Source organism: Myodes glareolus, chromosome 21 (assembly GCF_982192425.1).
Source record: "Myodes glareolus chromosome 21, mMyoGla1.1, whole genome shotgun sequence".
Lineage (NCBI taxonomy): Eukaryota > Metazoa > Chordata > Mammalia > Rodentia > Cricetidae > Myodes > Myodes glareolus.
This window is the reverse complement of record NC_142046.1, coordinates 19,399,420-19,414,319: the sequence shown is the minus strand read 5'-3', so window position 1 is coordinate 19,414,319 and position 14,900 is coordinate 19,399,420. Positions and strand designations below refer to the sequence as shown.

Genomic DNA, 14,900 nt, shown 5'->3' with positions numbered 1-14,900 from the left:
TCACAGGACCTGGTGCTTCACTGATTGACAAGGCCGATGCAGCTCCAGGATCCTATCTTTCTCTCCACACCAACATGGGTTTACAGTTGTTTGGCCATGCCAAGCTTTTATGTGGTTGCTTGGGATCCAAACTCAGTTCTTTATACTAGTGCAGCGGGGATGTTTACCATCTGAGCCATCTCCCCAGTCCTCACTGGGACCTGGGGCTCACTGACTAGGCAAGGCTGGCTATCTAGTGAGCCCCAAGAATCCACCTATCTCCACCTCCCCACCTCACTGGTGCTGCTGAGATCACAGCCCTTTACCACACCCAGCTTTTTTTATATAGGCTCAAACCCAGGTTTACACAACAAGCACTCTATTGACGGTTATCTCCCAAGTCAATTTATTGATTACTTTCTTTGGTCCTGGAGATGGAATCTGTGTGTAGTAAACAAATTTTCTAGTATTGGGCTACATCCCTAGTCCTTAAAAAGTATTGTTTTACATTTCTTATTTGCTTCCAATGACATCAGAGACAGGTAGATGCTCCTTAAAAGTACTAGGCTGAGTTGAGTGTGGTGGTGCACGCCTGGAATCCCAACACTTGGAAGACTGAGGCAGGAGGATGGTAAATTTGAGGCTAATCTGGGATACCCAGCAAGATCCTGTCACAAAATAAAAGAGAACTTGTCATTGTGTCCATAGGGACAAACTAAAAGTTCACATGGTGCTTTATTTCTTTTCACAGATTGTGGAATTCTAGCGTTGACGGGTCTGGGACCGTCACCATGCCATGCAACCTCCCGCCTCTTAGACAGTGCTGGTATCCATCATGCCAAGTCAAACTTGTAGCCACCAGACACTCATACCCATTTCCCCAACCCCAGGAATGACCACTCTGTATTCTGCCTCCGTGGCAGGTTTCTTTCACTTAGCCCGATGTCCTCCCATAACTCACCCACATTTTAGTAGGGTCTTAGACCTTTGTTCCTTTCAATGGCTAAAAATTATTCCTCTGAATGTTTATTAGGGTGTATACAAAGAAAAATGGGCCATAGGGTGCACACAGTTGTGGGGATGACAAGTCCCCAGAGCTGCACCTGGATTGCCGGAGACCCAGGCATATTAATGGCTCAAATTATAGAGATCCAGGAAGGAAAGGCAGTCTCTCCGAGGGGCTCTAAAGACAGGAGAGGACTTGAGCTCTGCCCAACAGGCAGGGTGTCCCCTCTCCCTTGCTCTTTAGTAGTCTGGTTTCTTCTCATTGGCCAGAGATTTGTTCTCACAGGTGAGACTCCTGCGAATGCAAATGTTCTCACTCCAAACCCAGCCCAAACGTGTGCCCAGAGGTCAGCCTTCTCTGTGAACAGGCCATGCCCATCATCTGATGCCATTGTGGGTGGTGCTACAGAGAACACACAGGCACAAGGGCCTGCGAGGCCCTTTCCACTGTCATTGCCACTTCAGGGTGGAGGTTAACGGTGCTAGGAGAGTTCTTTGGGCAGAATCCAGGCTCAAACATTACCTCGAGGGCAAGAATCAGACAACTTATCATAATTCTGGGTGTGAGCACACTTTCTGGAACCTCTGCTATCACAGTGTACACCCCTGGGCCCAGGACGGGACATCTGAACTTGATGGAGACACACTTGTCCTCAGATGGCCAGACTCTGAGAGGAAACCACTCTCCCCCTTGTCACTTTGGTTAGAGACTTCTGTTGTGCTCCGAGGTGTGGGTCAGGTGGAGACGACCTGACAGGAAGAGAGATGATCCACACCTGCACTGTGCTGACTTCTCAGGACTAGGATGCCTTTGTGGCTAGCACTCAATGTCTTAGAATCACGGAATTTTCCAGACCTACCTTGCCCTGTTACCTGCTACCCTACTCTGGCGTTTCTGCAGTTCTCCGTCCTCCCTCTTAGGTCTGGTGCTTGCCCCAAGGCTCCTCCCCATGTTCCCTTCTGCCTGCTGCAGGGGTTCTCTGGCTAGATGAGTGTTGCTAAAATTCCTTCCCAGGGGGAGACAACACATACCCCTCCTCCTAAGGCCCTAATGACAGTCCTAGGCACAATTCCATTGACACTAGGTCACCAATGGGTTTCTTGGGCTGACGTAAAGAACATAGGTGAAGGATGTGGATGCTTCTCCACACTTCATCCTGAGTGTGGATGCTTCTCCCTGGAAAAAAAAAATCCACATTGGAAAGTCTATCCAGCAGAGCTAAGGCTTTCCCACAGTCGCACAGATGGAGACTTCGCCCACTTGTCTTCCTAGACCACACACTCTAGTCCCTCCTTGAGGTCATGCACAGTTAGGGCAGGATTGCACACAACAGACAGTATAGAGTGGCTGGATCACCAGGAGAAGGGTCCCATTACCCTCCCAACCCTTTCGGGGGGGATATAAACAGTCAACAGGTTCAGCGGGGATGACTGTCGGCAAGAGGGCACAGCTGAACTTGAAGAAGCTAGTGGTTATTGGGCCCAGAGGATAGTCATTATACAAGGTTGCCTCCTCTGATGGGGATGGAGCCGACATCAAATCCATGTCCCCCAGAGGGGGCTGCATCAGCTCCTCCGGCAGCTGTCTTCCCAGCTTGCTGTCCTGTGCGGTCAAGCTTCTAGGAATGGTATGTCCCTATGAACAAGCTTGCTGTTATTACTGTGTATGAGAGGGTTCAGATTTCGGTTATCTCACCATGTCAAGTGGTCCTTGCTCTGCCACCCACCCCACAGAGTGAGCAAAACAATACTGGAAGTTTAGCAAAATCTGTACAACCATCAACAACATTTTTTATTGCAAATTAGTTAACAAAAAAGATGAAAAAATACATCATTTTCATTACCTACAGTTTTACATGTAGATAACTTTTTTTTTTTAAAAAAGTTTCCTTTTTCTGTAAACTACACTTTATTTTATAAAACATGGTAAGAATCAACATCTTAGGATGTGTCTGGTCATACCTACTAGGAATGGCACAGACACTCACTGCCCCCCCAAAAGCCAAGAGGAGTTGCCCTGAGGAGGTGGGCACCTGCCCCTGAGCAAGCCTCCAGCACACAGTGACTGGGAGAGGGCATGGTGGACGGCAGATGGGCCATCCTGAGTTGTGCTCTTAGGAGCTACTGGTTCGGCAGCTGCAGGTCATGAGGCCTGGGTCACAGTGAGCCACGTTCTGACATTCCTCATCAGCTTGACACAGGACAGACTTGTTCCTTTAGATTTTTTAAACAAAATCCACCTTTAAACATGTATTTACAGGTACTTATTCTGCCACAGGCTTATACTTGATACTGCAAGAATCTGTTGTGAGCACCGCCCTGAACCAGGAGGGACAGCCCAGAAGCAGGCACCACCTACATTCCAGCACACTCAAGGCGAGTCCCCACCCAGGGCAGTTAGGGGATCAAAGCCCAGATTTCCTTGAGGCCTCCTCAATGCAGGCCACTCTGGCAAATCCACAATGCATATTGGAGTCCTTCAGCAGTCAGGTCTTGGAAGCCCAGGCCCACGCAGGGACAGTCCATCCTCAGCTGAGTTTGGATGATGCTGGGGCCCCACAGGAAGAAGTCCAGGCAGTATCTTTCTCCAGGGGGTGGGGTTACTCCACATGGCCCCAGGAGGCACCACATCCTGCATGGCTCACTGGCTCAAGATGTCAGGAAGGGGACAGTGGGGCAGGGCGAGGGGGGAGGGAAGTACTCCCAAGGCCCATAAACACTACTGTGGAACACGGAAGCCTGAAGACTCATGATTGGTACTGGGTAGCACACTCTGCACATGCCAAGACATCTCTTTAAACCCACACTGGTGGTTTTAGAAAAAGGTATAAACAACATCATTTTCCTTGTTTCCTGTTTTAGGTACAAAACTAACCTCTGAGCCCAAGGTGTGAAGGTCTTGGCCTGTCTCTAAACACATCTACAAATCCCAGGTCAAACCGGGAGGAGGGGGCAGTGGTTGGAGGGTGGAAGGCATCTGGGTAGACGGGGATTTCTGACCATGGCAGGTTCCAGCTTCCCTTCTGTCATGGTTTCTTTTTTGATTTTGGAAAGAAGCAATCAATAAATAAACAGCATTTACAAATCATGAGTCCTTGTTCATATTTTACAAACACACAGGGAACTTCACCCTGACCAGAAAAATCAAGGCTCTGAGAACTAGTTTATTTTCTTGGAACAGATAGGTCTTTCCCTAGTGCCATAGAAAACAATACATATAAATAAAAAGGCAGTGTTTCTGTGGAAAATAAAAGTACATAAATAAATACTAAAAAAAATGGAAATTCTTGTCCTCTTACTTTGTATAAAAACATTTTTTTAAAAAAGCTCCTTTGGTCGCCCCTGCATCCTGGAGCACTGGAAACGACTCCCAACAGGGCTTGGGAACGGAAGCTGGGGTCCTGCATCCCGCATCGCTGTTTACTTAAATGCCTCTGGAATGTGGGTGATCTGGGACGGCATGCTGGTGGGCGGGCTGGAGATGCCCTCGGACCAATCAGAGATGTTGGAATGCGGGGAGGAGCTGGACCACTGGTCAGGGGACTCAGGGGATGGGGTGAGGAAGGGGTGCTCCGGCACCTGCAGCTGATGGCTGGGGGTGTTGTCCACAGGTGAGGATGAGTAGCTGTGCTGGGAAGGAGGGGTCAGGAACTGGGTAGTGGTTATGGGCGGGACCATCGAGGAGGGCAGTGATGTGGGCAGGGCCTGGCTCTCCTGGGGCAGGATGGTGTGCACAGGCAGACTGCTGGGGCCCAGGGGCTGGACATCCGCCTGGCTGTGCTCCCCACCCAGGAAGCTCCGGCCCAGGTGCCCATTGGCTGCTGAGCTCACACTGAGGTGTGGCTGTGATGGTGGCTGCAGGTTCTGAGGCTGGATTTGTAAGTTCTGTGGCTGCACCTGCTGGGTCTGCACCAGATGGGGCTGAGTAGCCAGCCTTGTGTTGGGCAAGCCCTGGTAGATCATCGGGGACAAAGTGTTGGTGGAAAGGCTGCTGTGTAGTGGGGCCATCATGCCATGCTGGAGGCCAGCTGCCTGTGTGCTCAGCGTGCCCGAAGCCACACCCGATCGCAGTGGGTTGTACTGGCTGGGCACCATGCCGTTCTGCAGCCGGGGCAGCCACTCGCACTGGCTATTCAAGCTTGCAGGTGTACCCACGGTGAAATTCATAGCCCCTGTGCCATTGGTACTCAGCACGGTGCTGGCACTGGAGGCTACAGGCAGGTGGGAGAGACGTGGGGGCGGCGGCTCAAAGGCCAGCCGGCTGCTTCCCGCCAGTGCTCCCATCTCAGGTTTGGCCGCCACATTCAAGTGGCTGATGCCCAGGTGGGTGTCAGGCATACCAGGCAGGTGGCTGAGAGGCATGGATGGAGACTGCTGGAATGGGGAGGGGAGGAGAGGTGGAGAGGCCACGTCTGACAAGTAGCCGTGAGGCGACTCGAGGGAGTCCACAGGCGACAGCATGCTAGAGCTGTCCAACAGGCAGCCCTTGCCATCCTGGGACTTCTTCCTCCGTGCTTTGAGGTCCTTCGCTTCCTTGCTGCCACAGGCCAGCCCTTTGGTGCTGGGCTTGCGGGCCTTTTTGCCTTGGGTGGCAGACTTGAGGTTGCCCAGGTAGCCATTGGGTGAGCAGAGGGTGGGAGAGAGTGTGGGCGTGCCACCCAGGGCCGTGCCGTGCAGCTGCGGACTGCGCACCAGGTTGTACTCATCCAGCAGCCGCACGATGTCATGGTGCATGCGCTCCTGAGCAATGTCCCGGGGCAGTCGGTCCATGTGATCTGTGATGTCCCGGTTGGCGAAGTGGTCCAGCAGCACTTTGGCAGTCTCGTAGCTGCCCTCACGGGCGGCCAGGAACAGGGGAGTCTCCTCCTGCAGGACAAGAACAGGAGGCCTATGAGGGAGCTGGGCCTGGGATAGGACCTGCTGAGTCATTCACGATGGATGGCCTGGGAGGAGGAGTTAGGGAAGCAGGGGTTCCTCTTCCTCTTTTCACAGTGTGCCTAGACTACCAGGCTTGGGGAGAGGAGGGTTATAGTGGGGCCTCCCTATGTTATTCAAGATGGCCTAAAACTCAAGATCACCTTGCCTCAACTTCCTAGTGCTAGGATTACAGGCGTGTGCCACCACACCTGGCTGGACCTGAGCCCCTTTTTTAGAGAATCTAGATATATCACCTCATACCAGAGAAGGTCTGTGGGACCCTCCATGCAAGATCCATAGGGCTTCCTCTGTGTGGGGTCAGACTGCCAAAAACCTAATGAACTTCATGCCATTTACCCTCCTCAAAATGCAGGTGCAAAATACGGCAATTTGGGGACTCGGGAACCTTTAAGGAAATTCAGTGGACACCTGTCCAAAGGGCTGCCAGTGGCCGTGGCATCTCAGCTCCTTCCAGATCTGCTCTGCCCAGTAGACATAACCATGCTTCTTCTGCAAGGGGTGTGAAAGGCCTAGGAACCTAGAGAGCCGTCTACCAGGCTCTGATTCTCTTGGTAACCACTGGCCCACCCCACACCAGGGAGAGCCCCTGGTGCCTGCTGCCTGCTGCATTTCCTGCCCTGCAGTGGAGCTGGTGAGGCATGGACTTGGCACTTCTGAGCAACTAAACATAGTCCTGAAGCAGTAACTAGCCCTCGACAAACAGAGACATCAGGAAGGCAAGATGGGGAGATGCAGCCTAGGATTTCCTTTACCCCAGTAGAGGGAAGATGGCAGTGGTGGGCCATACAGAGCCATCCCACCCAAGCCCTTTGGCCAGTCCTGAGCCACTGGACTCAAGGTCATCAAGGGTCACCAAGGACAGAGGGGAACAGAAGGCAATGTTCAAGTAACAGTGACATAGGACATCGGCTGCTGCCTCACCCCGTCTCCTCGGCAAGGGTGGGTTCCTTTATCTGCTGTTGTCCCAACCCCCAGCCTCCACACTTGGGAGGTGTCAGAAGAATTATCTGTGTCCTAGACACTCTAACACCCTAAGGGGTCCCCATATGGGTGCAATGGAGTCCCTATCATGCCCCTGCGGTTAAGGCAGCCCCTTTGCTCACCTTGTTATTTTGCATGTCTTTGTTGGCTCCGTTCTTCAGGAGGACAACTGCAGCATCCACGTTGTTCACTGCCGCTGCCCAGTGCAAGGCTGACTTGCCTGAAAAGGAAGCAAGGAGAGAGGAGATTGGGTTAGGGCTGACCAGACCATGGAGTGGTTGATGTCCTCCGTAGCTGTAGCTTGGGCCTACCTAGGTCGTCCACAGCATTGACGTCCGCATGTGAGTTAATGAGGTCCTCCAGCATGCCCTCCACGGCCAGGCGTGCAGCCAGGATCAGCGGGGTTGTGCCATCATGCATGCGGGCATCCAGGTCTGTGGCTCGGTTCCGGAGCAGGATCTGGAAGGTAGGGATGGATTAGGCAGAGTGATCCAAACACAAGCTGGTCTCTCCAGGAACCAATGTCCAGCTGTTCCCATGACTCAGATGAACCCCTGAGGAAGATGGGATGTTATGGAGCTACATTCAATGTGCAGGAGGGGCTAGGGTTCCTACCCCAACCCCTGGTGACAGAGATGACCCACTGTAACCACATGTGGCCTCATATTATGGTCATGGCTACCAGAAACGTCTCCAGGTTAAAGGAGTCATGGGGACAGAAGGGAGGGGAACCAGGGTGCAAATCCCGCTCACAGCCCACAGCCATACTTGGAACTGCTAAGCTGCCCTGCTTGAGTCACAAGTGGGAGGAGTGGGAGAGTGACCTGAGTAAGGACTCTCAGCACTACCTAGATTCCTGCAGATCATACACAGATCTGTGCAAGCAATACAGGCCTGCCCTGGGCTCATCTTACCCTGTGGCTGATCTCAGCCTCTCTTTGCTGTTTCAAAACAGGGTCTTTCTGTAACGATCAGGCTAGCCTTGTGCTCACAATCCTCTCAGATTCTAGAGTGCTGGGATGACAGGTGTGCACTGCCCTGTCTGGTTTAATCTCCTCTGCAGACCGACAGTATGTAGCTCGAGTTAAGACATGATGAAATGGCAAGCTTTTTGACGTCAGGCAGGTCTATGCCCCATTGGAGCCGGCTCCAGGGCAGCCTAGAGGATGGGACCTGGTAGCCGGGGTCAACGGCTGGCAACATGCAGGAGTATTTACTAGGGATGGTCCCTGGAGACCCAGGCAACTAAATCTCTAAATCTACCCTGGCTGGCTTCAGGCTTCCAGGCAAAGGCCAGGACCAACAGCCTCTAAAATTCTCTTCCTGCCGCCATGGGCTATGCCTGCAGCCACAGCTGAACGGGGTGGGACTAGGCTGCAAGGCTATAGCACTGGTTCAGGGTCCTCAAGTCAGGCCATAGCCTATAGAAAGAAGGGCTGTACTGAGGGTAGGGAGGCCCTGCTTCACTCTGTAGGTGTCTTAGAACCTTCAGCCAGCTTGCCCAGAGAACGCAGGTGGGGCTTGATGCCCTTCTGTAACCTGGACTTTCTTCAATGTGCAGTTTCAGTGTTGAAATGCCAGCTGTTCTTGCCCAGTCACACCTGGAATTAGGGCTTGCAGGGCCTATGCCAGCCAGACCACCGCCCCAGATCAGGTCCACTGGCCCCAAGGATGCAGTGCTGCCTACCTGAAAGACACCCTGAGCATCTGCAGAAACGGCTGCATGCAGCGGGGTGCGCCCCATGTTGTCCTGGATGTTGGCATCTGCGCTGGCCTCCAGCAAGCGCTTGGCAGCATCTGAACGAGAGTATCTGGCAGCCAGGTGCAGGGCGGTCTCCCCTGTGCGGTCCGTCTGGTTGTGCAGGCTGGCGCCCTGGTAGATGAAGTCGGAGATGACAGCAGGTGCATCTTCTTCTTCTTCACTATTGCCTGTCTCAAGGCCCCCTCCACTGCAGGAGGCGATCATGAGGGGTGTGAAGCCATCTGCAGAGAGGAGAGAGACAGGGGTGGGCATGGAAGGGGTGGTATCGGCCTCGGGGAGGATCAGTACCCCGTCATGGCCATGGCAGCCCTGCTACAGCCTTCGGTTCAAGGGACAGTTGTGGGGACAGACACACCTCTCAGCACACAGTGGCTACTGGGGGCTGTTGAAGTTACCTTGAGTTTCCGCAGGACAGAGCCCTAGTCTAGCTACCAATCTGCAGTATGGGGTGATGAAGGCCCCTCCAGTTTTACCTCCTGACCTGCCCTTCAAAGAGGATACCCTTCATTGAAGATCCATCCAGGAAAAAGACAAGAAAAATGTACTTTAAAAGTCACTATTGGGCAAATGAGATGGCTCAGTGGGTAAAGGCCTTTGCTGCCATGCCAGTAAACCTGAGTTTGATCCCTGGGACCCACATGGCAGAAAGAGAGAACCAACTCATGCAAGCTGTCCTCTGACCCCCACGTGTGCACTACGGCACATGTGTGCACCTCGCAGTTGAATAAATGCCTTAAAATATAACAAAATAAGGGCTGGAGAGGTAGCTCAATAGTTAGAGCACTGGCTGCTCTTCCAGAAGACCTGGGTTCAAGCCCCAGAACCCATATAGCCGCTCACAACAATCTACAATTCTAGTTCCAGGGGATCGAATAGCCTCTTCTGGCTTCCACAGGCACTAGGCATGCACATGGTACACAGACATATATATATATATATATACACACACATAGAACCATGCACATAAAATAATATATATATACACACATATTTTATATACATATATGCATATAATTTAAAAATTCAACACTTTAACCAGTCATGGGGGCCACACCTATAAACCCAGTACTCTAGAAGCTGAGACAGAAGAATCATATTTGGGGCTAGCTTGTCTTTCAGAGTAAGACTCTGCCTCAAAAAACAAAGGGAAAAAAATCAACACTTAGATGTATTGCAAAACAGCATTTCATGAAAAAGTGTACTGTGGGGGCAGGGGGAGCTGGAGATCAGCTCAGGGGAGGTGCTGCTAGGCAGAGCTCTTCAATGAGTCAACCCTTCTCAAGTTCTACTGGCCTCTAAGTCTATGCTAGTGTGTGTGTGTGTGTGTGTGTGTGTGTGTGTGTGTGTGTGTGTGTCTCCAGTGGACTTACCTGGTCCTCGGACATTAACATCCATGCAGTCAGCATCCACCTCACCCTGAGGCGGTGTTGGGGCCATGGCAGACATGCGTAAGTCGGCGGCATCCAGGTGCTGCTGGGTCCACTGCCGGTGGTCAGTCTGATCATCCAGGTCAGGAAGCACCACTGGCTCCTCAAACTGAATTTGGACAGAGTAAGCAGAGCCTAATCACTCGGGGACCAGGTGAGAAGTGCCTCCCAGGGAAGCCTGGGAGCCTGCTGCACTTACCCGGAACTTCTTGGTCTCCAGGTCTTCGTCGCCCCACTCATTCTGATTGTCGTCCATCAGGGCACCATCTGAGGCATTCTTCAGGGGCCTGGGCAAGGGGGTGGGGGAGACTGAGCAGGGACTCCAGGGAATGCCCTGTGGCCACAGTTCAGATGGACATCCTCGACATGCAGGTGGGCTCAGAGTGAGGACAGGGAGAGACGGGCCCATGGGCTTGCAGGAGGTAATCACCCCCACCCATCCACCCACCCTGCTTCTCACTCACACACACCCCCCCACAGTGTCCACTCACTTGAGGCCGACAGAGTCCTCGCCGAGGGGCTCTCTTCGCTTCTTCTTGCTGGCCTCTGACACTTTGAAGCCCTCAGGGAACCAGAGCTGGCCATGCTGCCGCCGGCGCTTGCGGGACAGCAGAACCCCACAGCCCACAAAGAACAGGAGCACGAAGGCGGCGGCTGCCACGTACATGAGGTGCAGCTGCGAGGACACCGGAGGCTCCACCGTCTCACCTGCGGGCCGGGGCAGCAGGCAAGCACCCCACGTCAGGCGTGGTGATGCTGTGGGCCGGCGGGGGGGCAGTGGACTGGCTCCACGGCCAGTGCCTCCTCGCCCACGCTCCTCCATCCCACCCCCCAAAATAAGGTCATTTTCTACGTGATTAATCAGAATTGCAAACTATCGCTAAATTCTCTCCTGCACCAGCCGATCTGTCTGGAGACAGTGCTCACTTCTCCCCTTTCGAGGAGGAGGATTAGCGAACTTCAAATCACTGCACTCGCATTGAGCTGTTAAGACAAAGGATTTAGGGGGATTTTCAAGATACAAACTTCAACACTTCACATGACACCGATCAATTCTCTCTCTCTCTTAAAAAAAAAAACTGTAATGATTTTGAAATAATACCCAACAAAGAAAAATCAGGGGTAAAAAATGGGGGGACAAAAAAGCTCCCCCACACTTTCTGGTATATATATATATATATATATATATATATATATATATATATATATATATATATATACAACTAAGCTTTACTCATGGCTGTTACCATCCACAGGGAGGGAAGGCCATCAAGAAAATTCCAGAAAAGCACTCCCTGAGCTCTGGAGGGCAGTTGGCACAAGGAGTGAGAGACAGTCTGTGCCCCTCCCAAACAGACTCCAGCAACCCATCCCTGAAGAAGCAGGGCTGGAGAGTGGGACGCTCACTTAAATTTATTTATTTATTTATTTAGATTTTTTTTTTTTTTCGAGACAGGGTTTCTCTGTAGTTTTTGGTGCCTGTCCTGAAACTAGCTCTTGTAGACCAGGCTGGCCTCGAACTCACAGGGATTCGCTTGCCTCTGCCTCCCGAGTGCTGGGATTAAAGGCGTGCGCCACCACCGCCCAGCCAAATTTATTTTTTTTTAAGTGTGTGTATGCTTTGTCTGCATGCACGTCTGTGAACCCTGAGCATGCCTGGTGCCAGCAGAGGTCAGAAGGTGTCAGATCCCCTGGGATTGGAGTTACAGAGAGTTATAAGATACCATGTGGATTGCGAGATTTGAACCGGGGTTCTCTGCCAGTTCTCAGCCAGCGTCCTTAACTACCAAGCCTTCTTTCCAACCATGACCACTCACTCTTTACGGCCTCGATCTTGTAGGGGATATTGAGGTTGCCCAGTGAAGCCAGCGCGCCCAGGAAGGCGGCCACATCGGTGGCACTCTGGAAGCACTGCGAGTATGACTGGATACATTGCCGGTTGTCGATCTCCAGGTAGACAATGGAGCTGGGAACACACACATCGCGTTGAGATCAGACACAGCCTAGCATGCTGCCTCCATACCTATCACCCTGACCCAGACCCAGAGAGCATGTCTGACAACAATAGCCCTGCGACTGGACAGTCTCCCTGCAGCTCCTGTTTTCAGCACTTAGCAGGGGCTCATCCTACTGCCCAACATGTCTTTCAGCCTTGCCCCTTAGGTACCACAGCACCCCTTTGCTTCACCTTAGAGAGGACAATGTCCTCAGGCACCCATGGCTCTCTTGAGAGCAGTACAAGGTGCCCCACAGAAGTGCAGGGATGTGGCTTGAGGCAACAACAGGATTGGATTGGATGCTAGAGAGGTGAGGCTCTCACGCCAGCCGGGTCACCTACTCTCAGGCTGGCCTCTCAGACACAGGATTCTATTTATTTATTTATTTATTTATTTATTTATTTATTTATTTATTTATTTATTTATTATGTATGCAGTATTCTGCCTGCATGTGTACCTGCACCCCAGAACCATGTGGTTGCTGGGAATTGAACTCAGAACCTCTGGAAGAAGAGTCAGTGCTCTTAACCACTGAGCCATCTCTCCAGCCCCCCAGACACAGGATTCTAACACAGTCTCCAGTTGACAATACATTTCTAACCTCTACTGCAGTTCCAAGTCAAGGAAACCAGGACTAAGAACCACTGGGGTCAGGAGACACCAAGGTGCCATTCTGGGACCCTCAGATGCAGGGTGTTGGGGCGGCATAACTTGGCCTGGCTGGTGCTTCTCTGCCCATCCCCAGGTGGCTTCGTGAAGCATCCACGAGATGCCCCTATTTGTGCCTCCTCACTGCCACCCTCGGGTCCTCAGCTGTCAAGGCTCAGCAACAGCGCCCTCTGCATTTCCCCCCTGCCTCCTCTGCATTGTGGGTAAGGGGGCTGTAGAGACTGAGGTGCAGGCTTGGCCTAGGACGACTTAGCTCCAGGGAACACCCTGGAGGCTTTAATCAGGCTGGTCCTGATTAATCACCTGGTACAGAGTGGGGCCTCAAGCTTGGCAAAGAGTAAAGCCTGCCAGGTGCCTGAAGAGGGGTGACCTCAGCACTGCAGATCTCTTTTGACCATAAATTGGGATAAATACTATCTCCCTAGAGTTCACCTCCAAGACTGAGCTGGCAACAGGGCCCCGGGGCGCACTGGGAAACAGCCCACGGCAGCTGGATCTAGAGCACACTCACCCGCGGATGTCCATGGGGTCCAACTCCCTGCGCTGGCGGCCCCCATTGGTGCCGGGAAGCAGCGAAGAGGTGGTCCAACCCACGGCGGAGCGCTTGATTGGGTGCTTGCGCAGCTCCTCCTCTTTGCCATAGTAGGGGAAGATCATCTGCTGGCCTTCATGGTCACGCTTGAAGACCACGTTGGTGTGCAAGACGTGGCTGAGTTCCCGCAGGAAGTGGAAGGAGTTGTTGCGTAGCTGCTCAGGGGGAAGCAGCACCACCAACACCAACGTGCCGACTGCCAGCCGCTCGGGCACGTGTTCTGCGCAGTCCAATCCGTCCCACTCACACTCGGCACTGTTGCAGCCCTGGTCGCAATGGCCGTCACTGAAGTGGTCCTTGCAATACTGGTCATACAGGGGGCTGAGGGACACAGGACACACTCAGTCTTAACCCAGTCTGCGGATCTCACACCCACCCTGACCAGCCCAGACCTGGGAAATGTGCTTGGTATCCCCTAAGGGTAGGGGTAGACATTGGCCTCAGGTTCCCGGTATTCGGTCCTTCCTCCCGCAGCGACCTGCTGAGCCCTGGGACTCTGAAGCAACTCAGCCTTACTTACTTGCACTGCCCCTCGGTTTGCTGGCAGTCGAAGCCATCAAACAGGCAGCCAGCTGAGTTGCACTGGCTGTCACAGCGGCCATCACTGAAGTACTTCCAGCACTGCAGGGACTGTGTGCAGTTCTTCCAAGGGTCGTTGAAATTGAGGGAGCAGTCGCCACCATCCCAGCCACATGCATGGTTGTTGCACTGGAGGTTGCAGACCTTGTTGCCTGCGTCCACCTGGCACTCGGGCAGCTCACAGTCCTCTTCAATCGGTGGCGGGGGAATGTCTCGCCCAGCACCTCCTGTGAAGCTGTAGTCCAGGATGTGGCACAGCAGCCCATTGAATTTGGCAGGGCACAGGCAGCGGTAGAAAGGGCTCTCGGATGTGGGCTCACAGGTGCCCTGATTGTAGCAGGGGTTGCTACCCACACAGGGGCTGCTGGCCGGAAACTGGCACTCGGGACCGGTGAAGGAGCCCAAACATAGGCAGGTGGGACTGCGGGGGCCTGAGATACATGTACCGCCGTTGAGGCAGCGCAAACTGCCACAGGTGCGGGCATCATTCTCACACGTGGCGCCCTCAAAACCCTGTGGTGGAGAGAGAGGATGGCGCATTGGATCAGGGTACTAGGATTCAGGGACACCATGCATCCCATCCTAGGCCTAGCCACATCCCATGACCTATGGAAGGTGTCTGTGGCCTTCCCCCAGTAACAAGACCCTTGAAACATCCTCGCCACAGGAAGGTCAGAATTGCCAAGGGCTTTGAGACAGAGAGATAGCTGAGTGGGTAGAACCCTAGGAGTCTTTAGAGCCATGACAAACCAGGCTGACACTGGTCCACTGTAAGTGTGAATCCCTGAGGGTTAACACCCAGAGCAGACACTGCACACCACTGCCAGCTCTGAGGGTGACCCACAACATGCAAGGTGGTAACCACAGGAGATGGCAGGCAGGGTGGGGACCTGGCCCTCCTGATAAGTTCTCATGCAAACCAAAAACTGCTTTAAAATGAACACACCTATTTAAAAACAAGAGGCTGGGCT

General features: G+C 52.9%; 1 protein-coding gene across 1 annotated transcript in view; it reads right to left on the bottom strand.

The window, feature by feature from the left end:
• Positions 1–2,755: 2,755 nt before the first annotated feature.
• Notch1 (notch receptor 1) overlaps positions 2,756–14,900 on the bottom strand; it is a 47,249-nt gene continuing 35,104 nt past the window's right edge. The window contains exons 25-34 of the mRNA XM_048452747.3: positions 13,871–14,442; positions 13,270–13,671; positions 11,910–12,058; positions 10,584–10,800; positions 10,292–10,379; positions 10,036–10,201; positions 8,591–8,886; positions 7,215–7,362; positions 7,026–7,123; positions 2,756–5,850 (exon numbers count right to left, since the gene is read on the bottom strand). Of these exons, the coding sequence (XP_048308704.1) occupies positions 4,405–5,850; positions 7,026–7,123; positions 7,215–7,362; positions 8,591–8,886; positions 10,036–10,201; positions 10,292–10,379; positions 10,584–10,800; positions 11,910–12,058; positions 13,270–13,671; positions 13,871–14,442 (3,582 nt within the window). The 3' untranslated portion in view covers positions 2,756–4,404. The remainder of the gene's footprint in view (positions 5,851–7,025; positions 7,124–7,214; positions 7,363–8,590; positions 8,887–10,035; positions 10,202–10,291; positions 10,380–10,583; positions 10,801–11,909; positions 12,059–13,269; positions 13,672–13,870; positions 14,443–14,900) is intronic.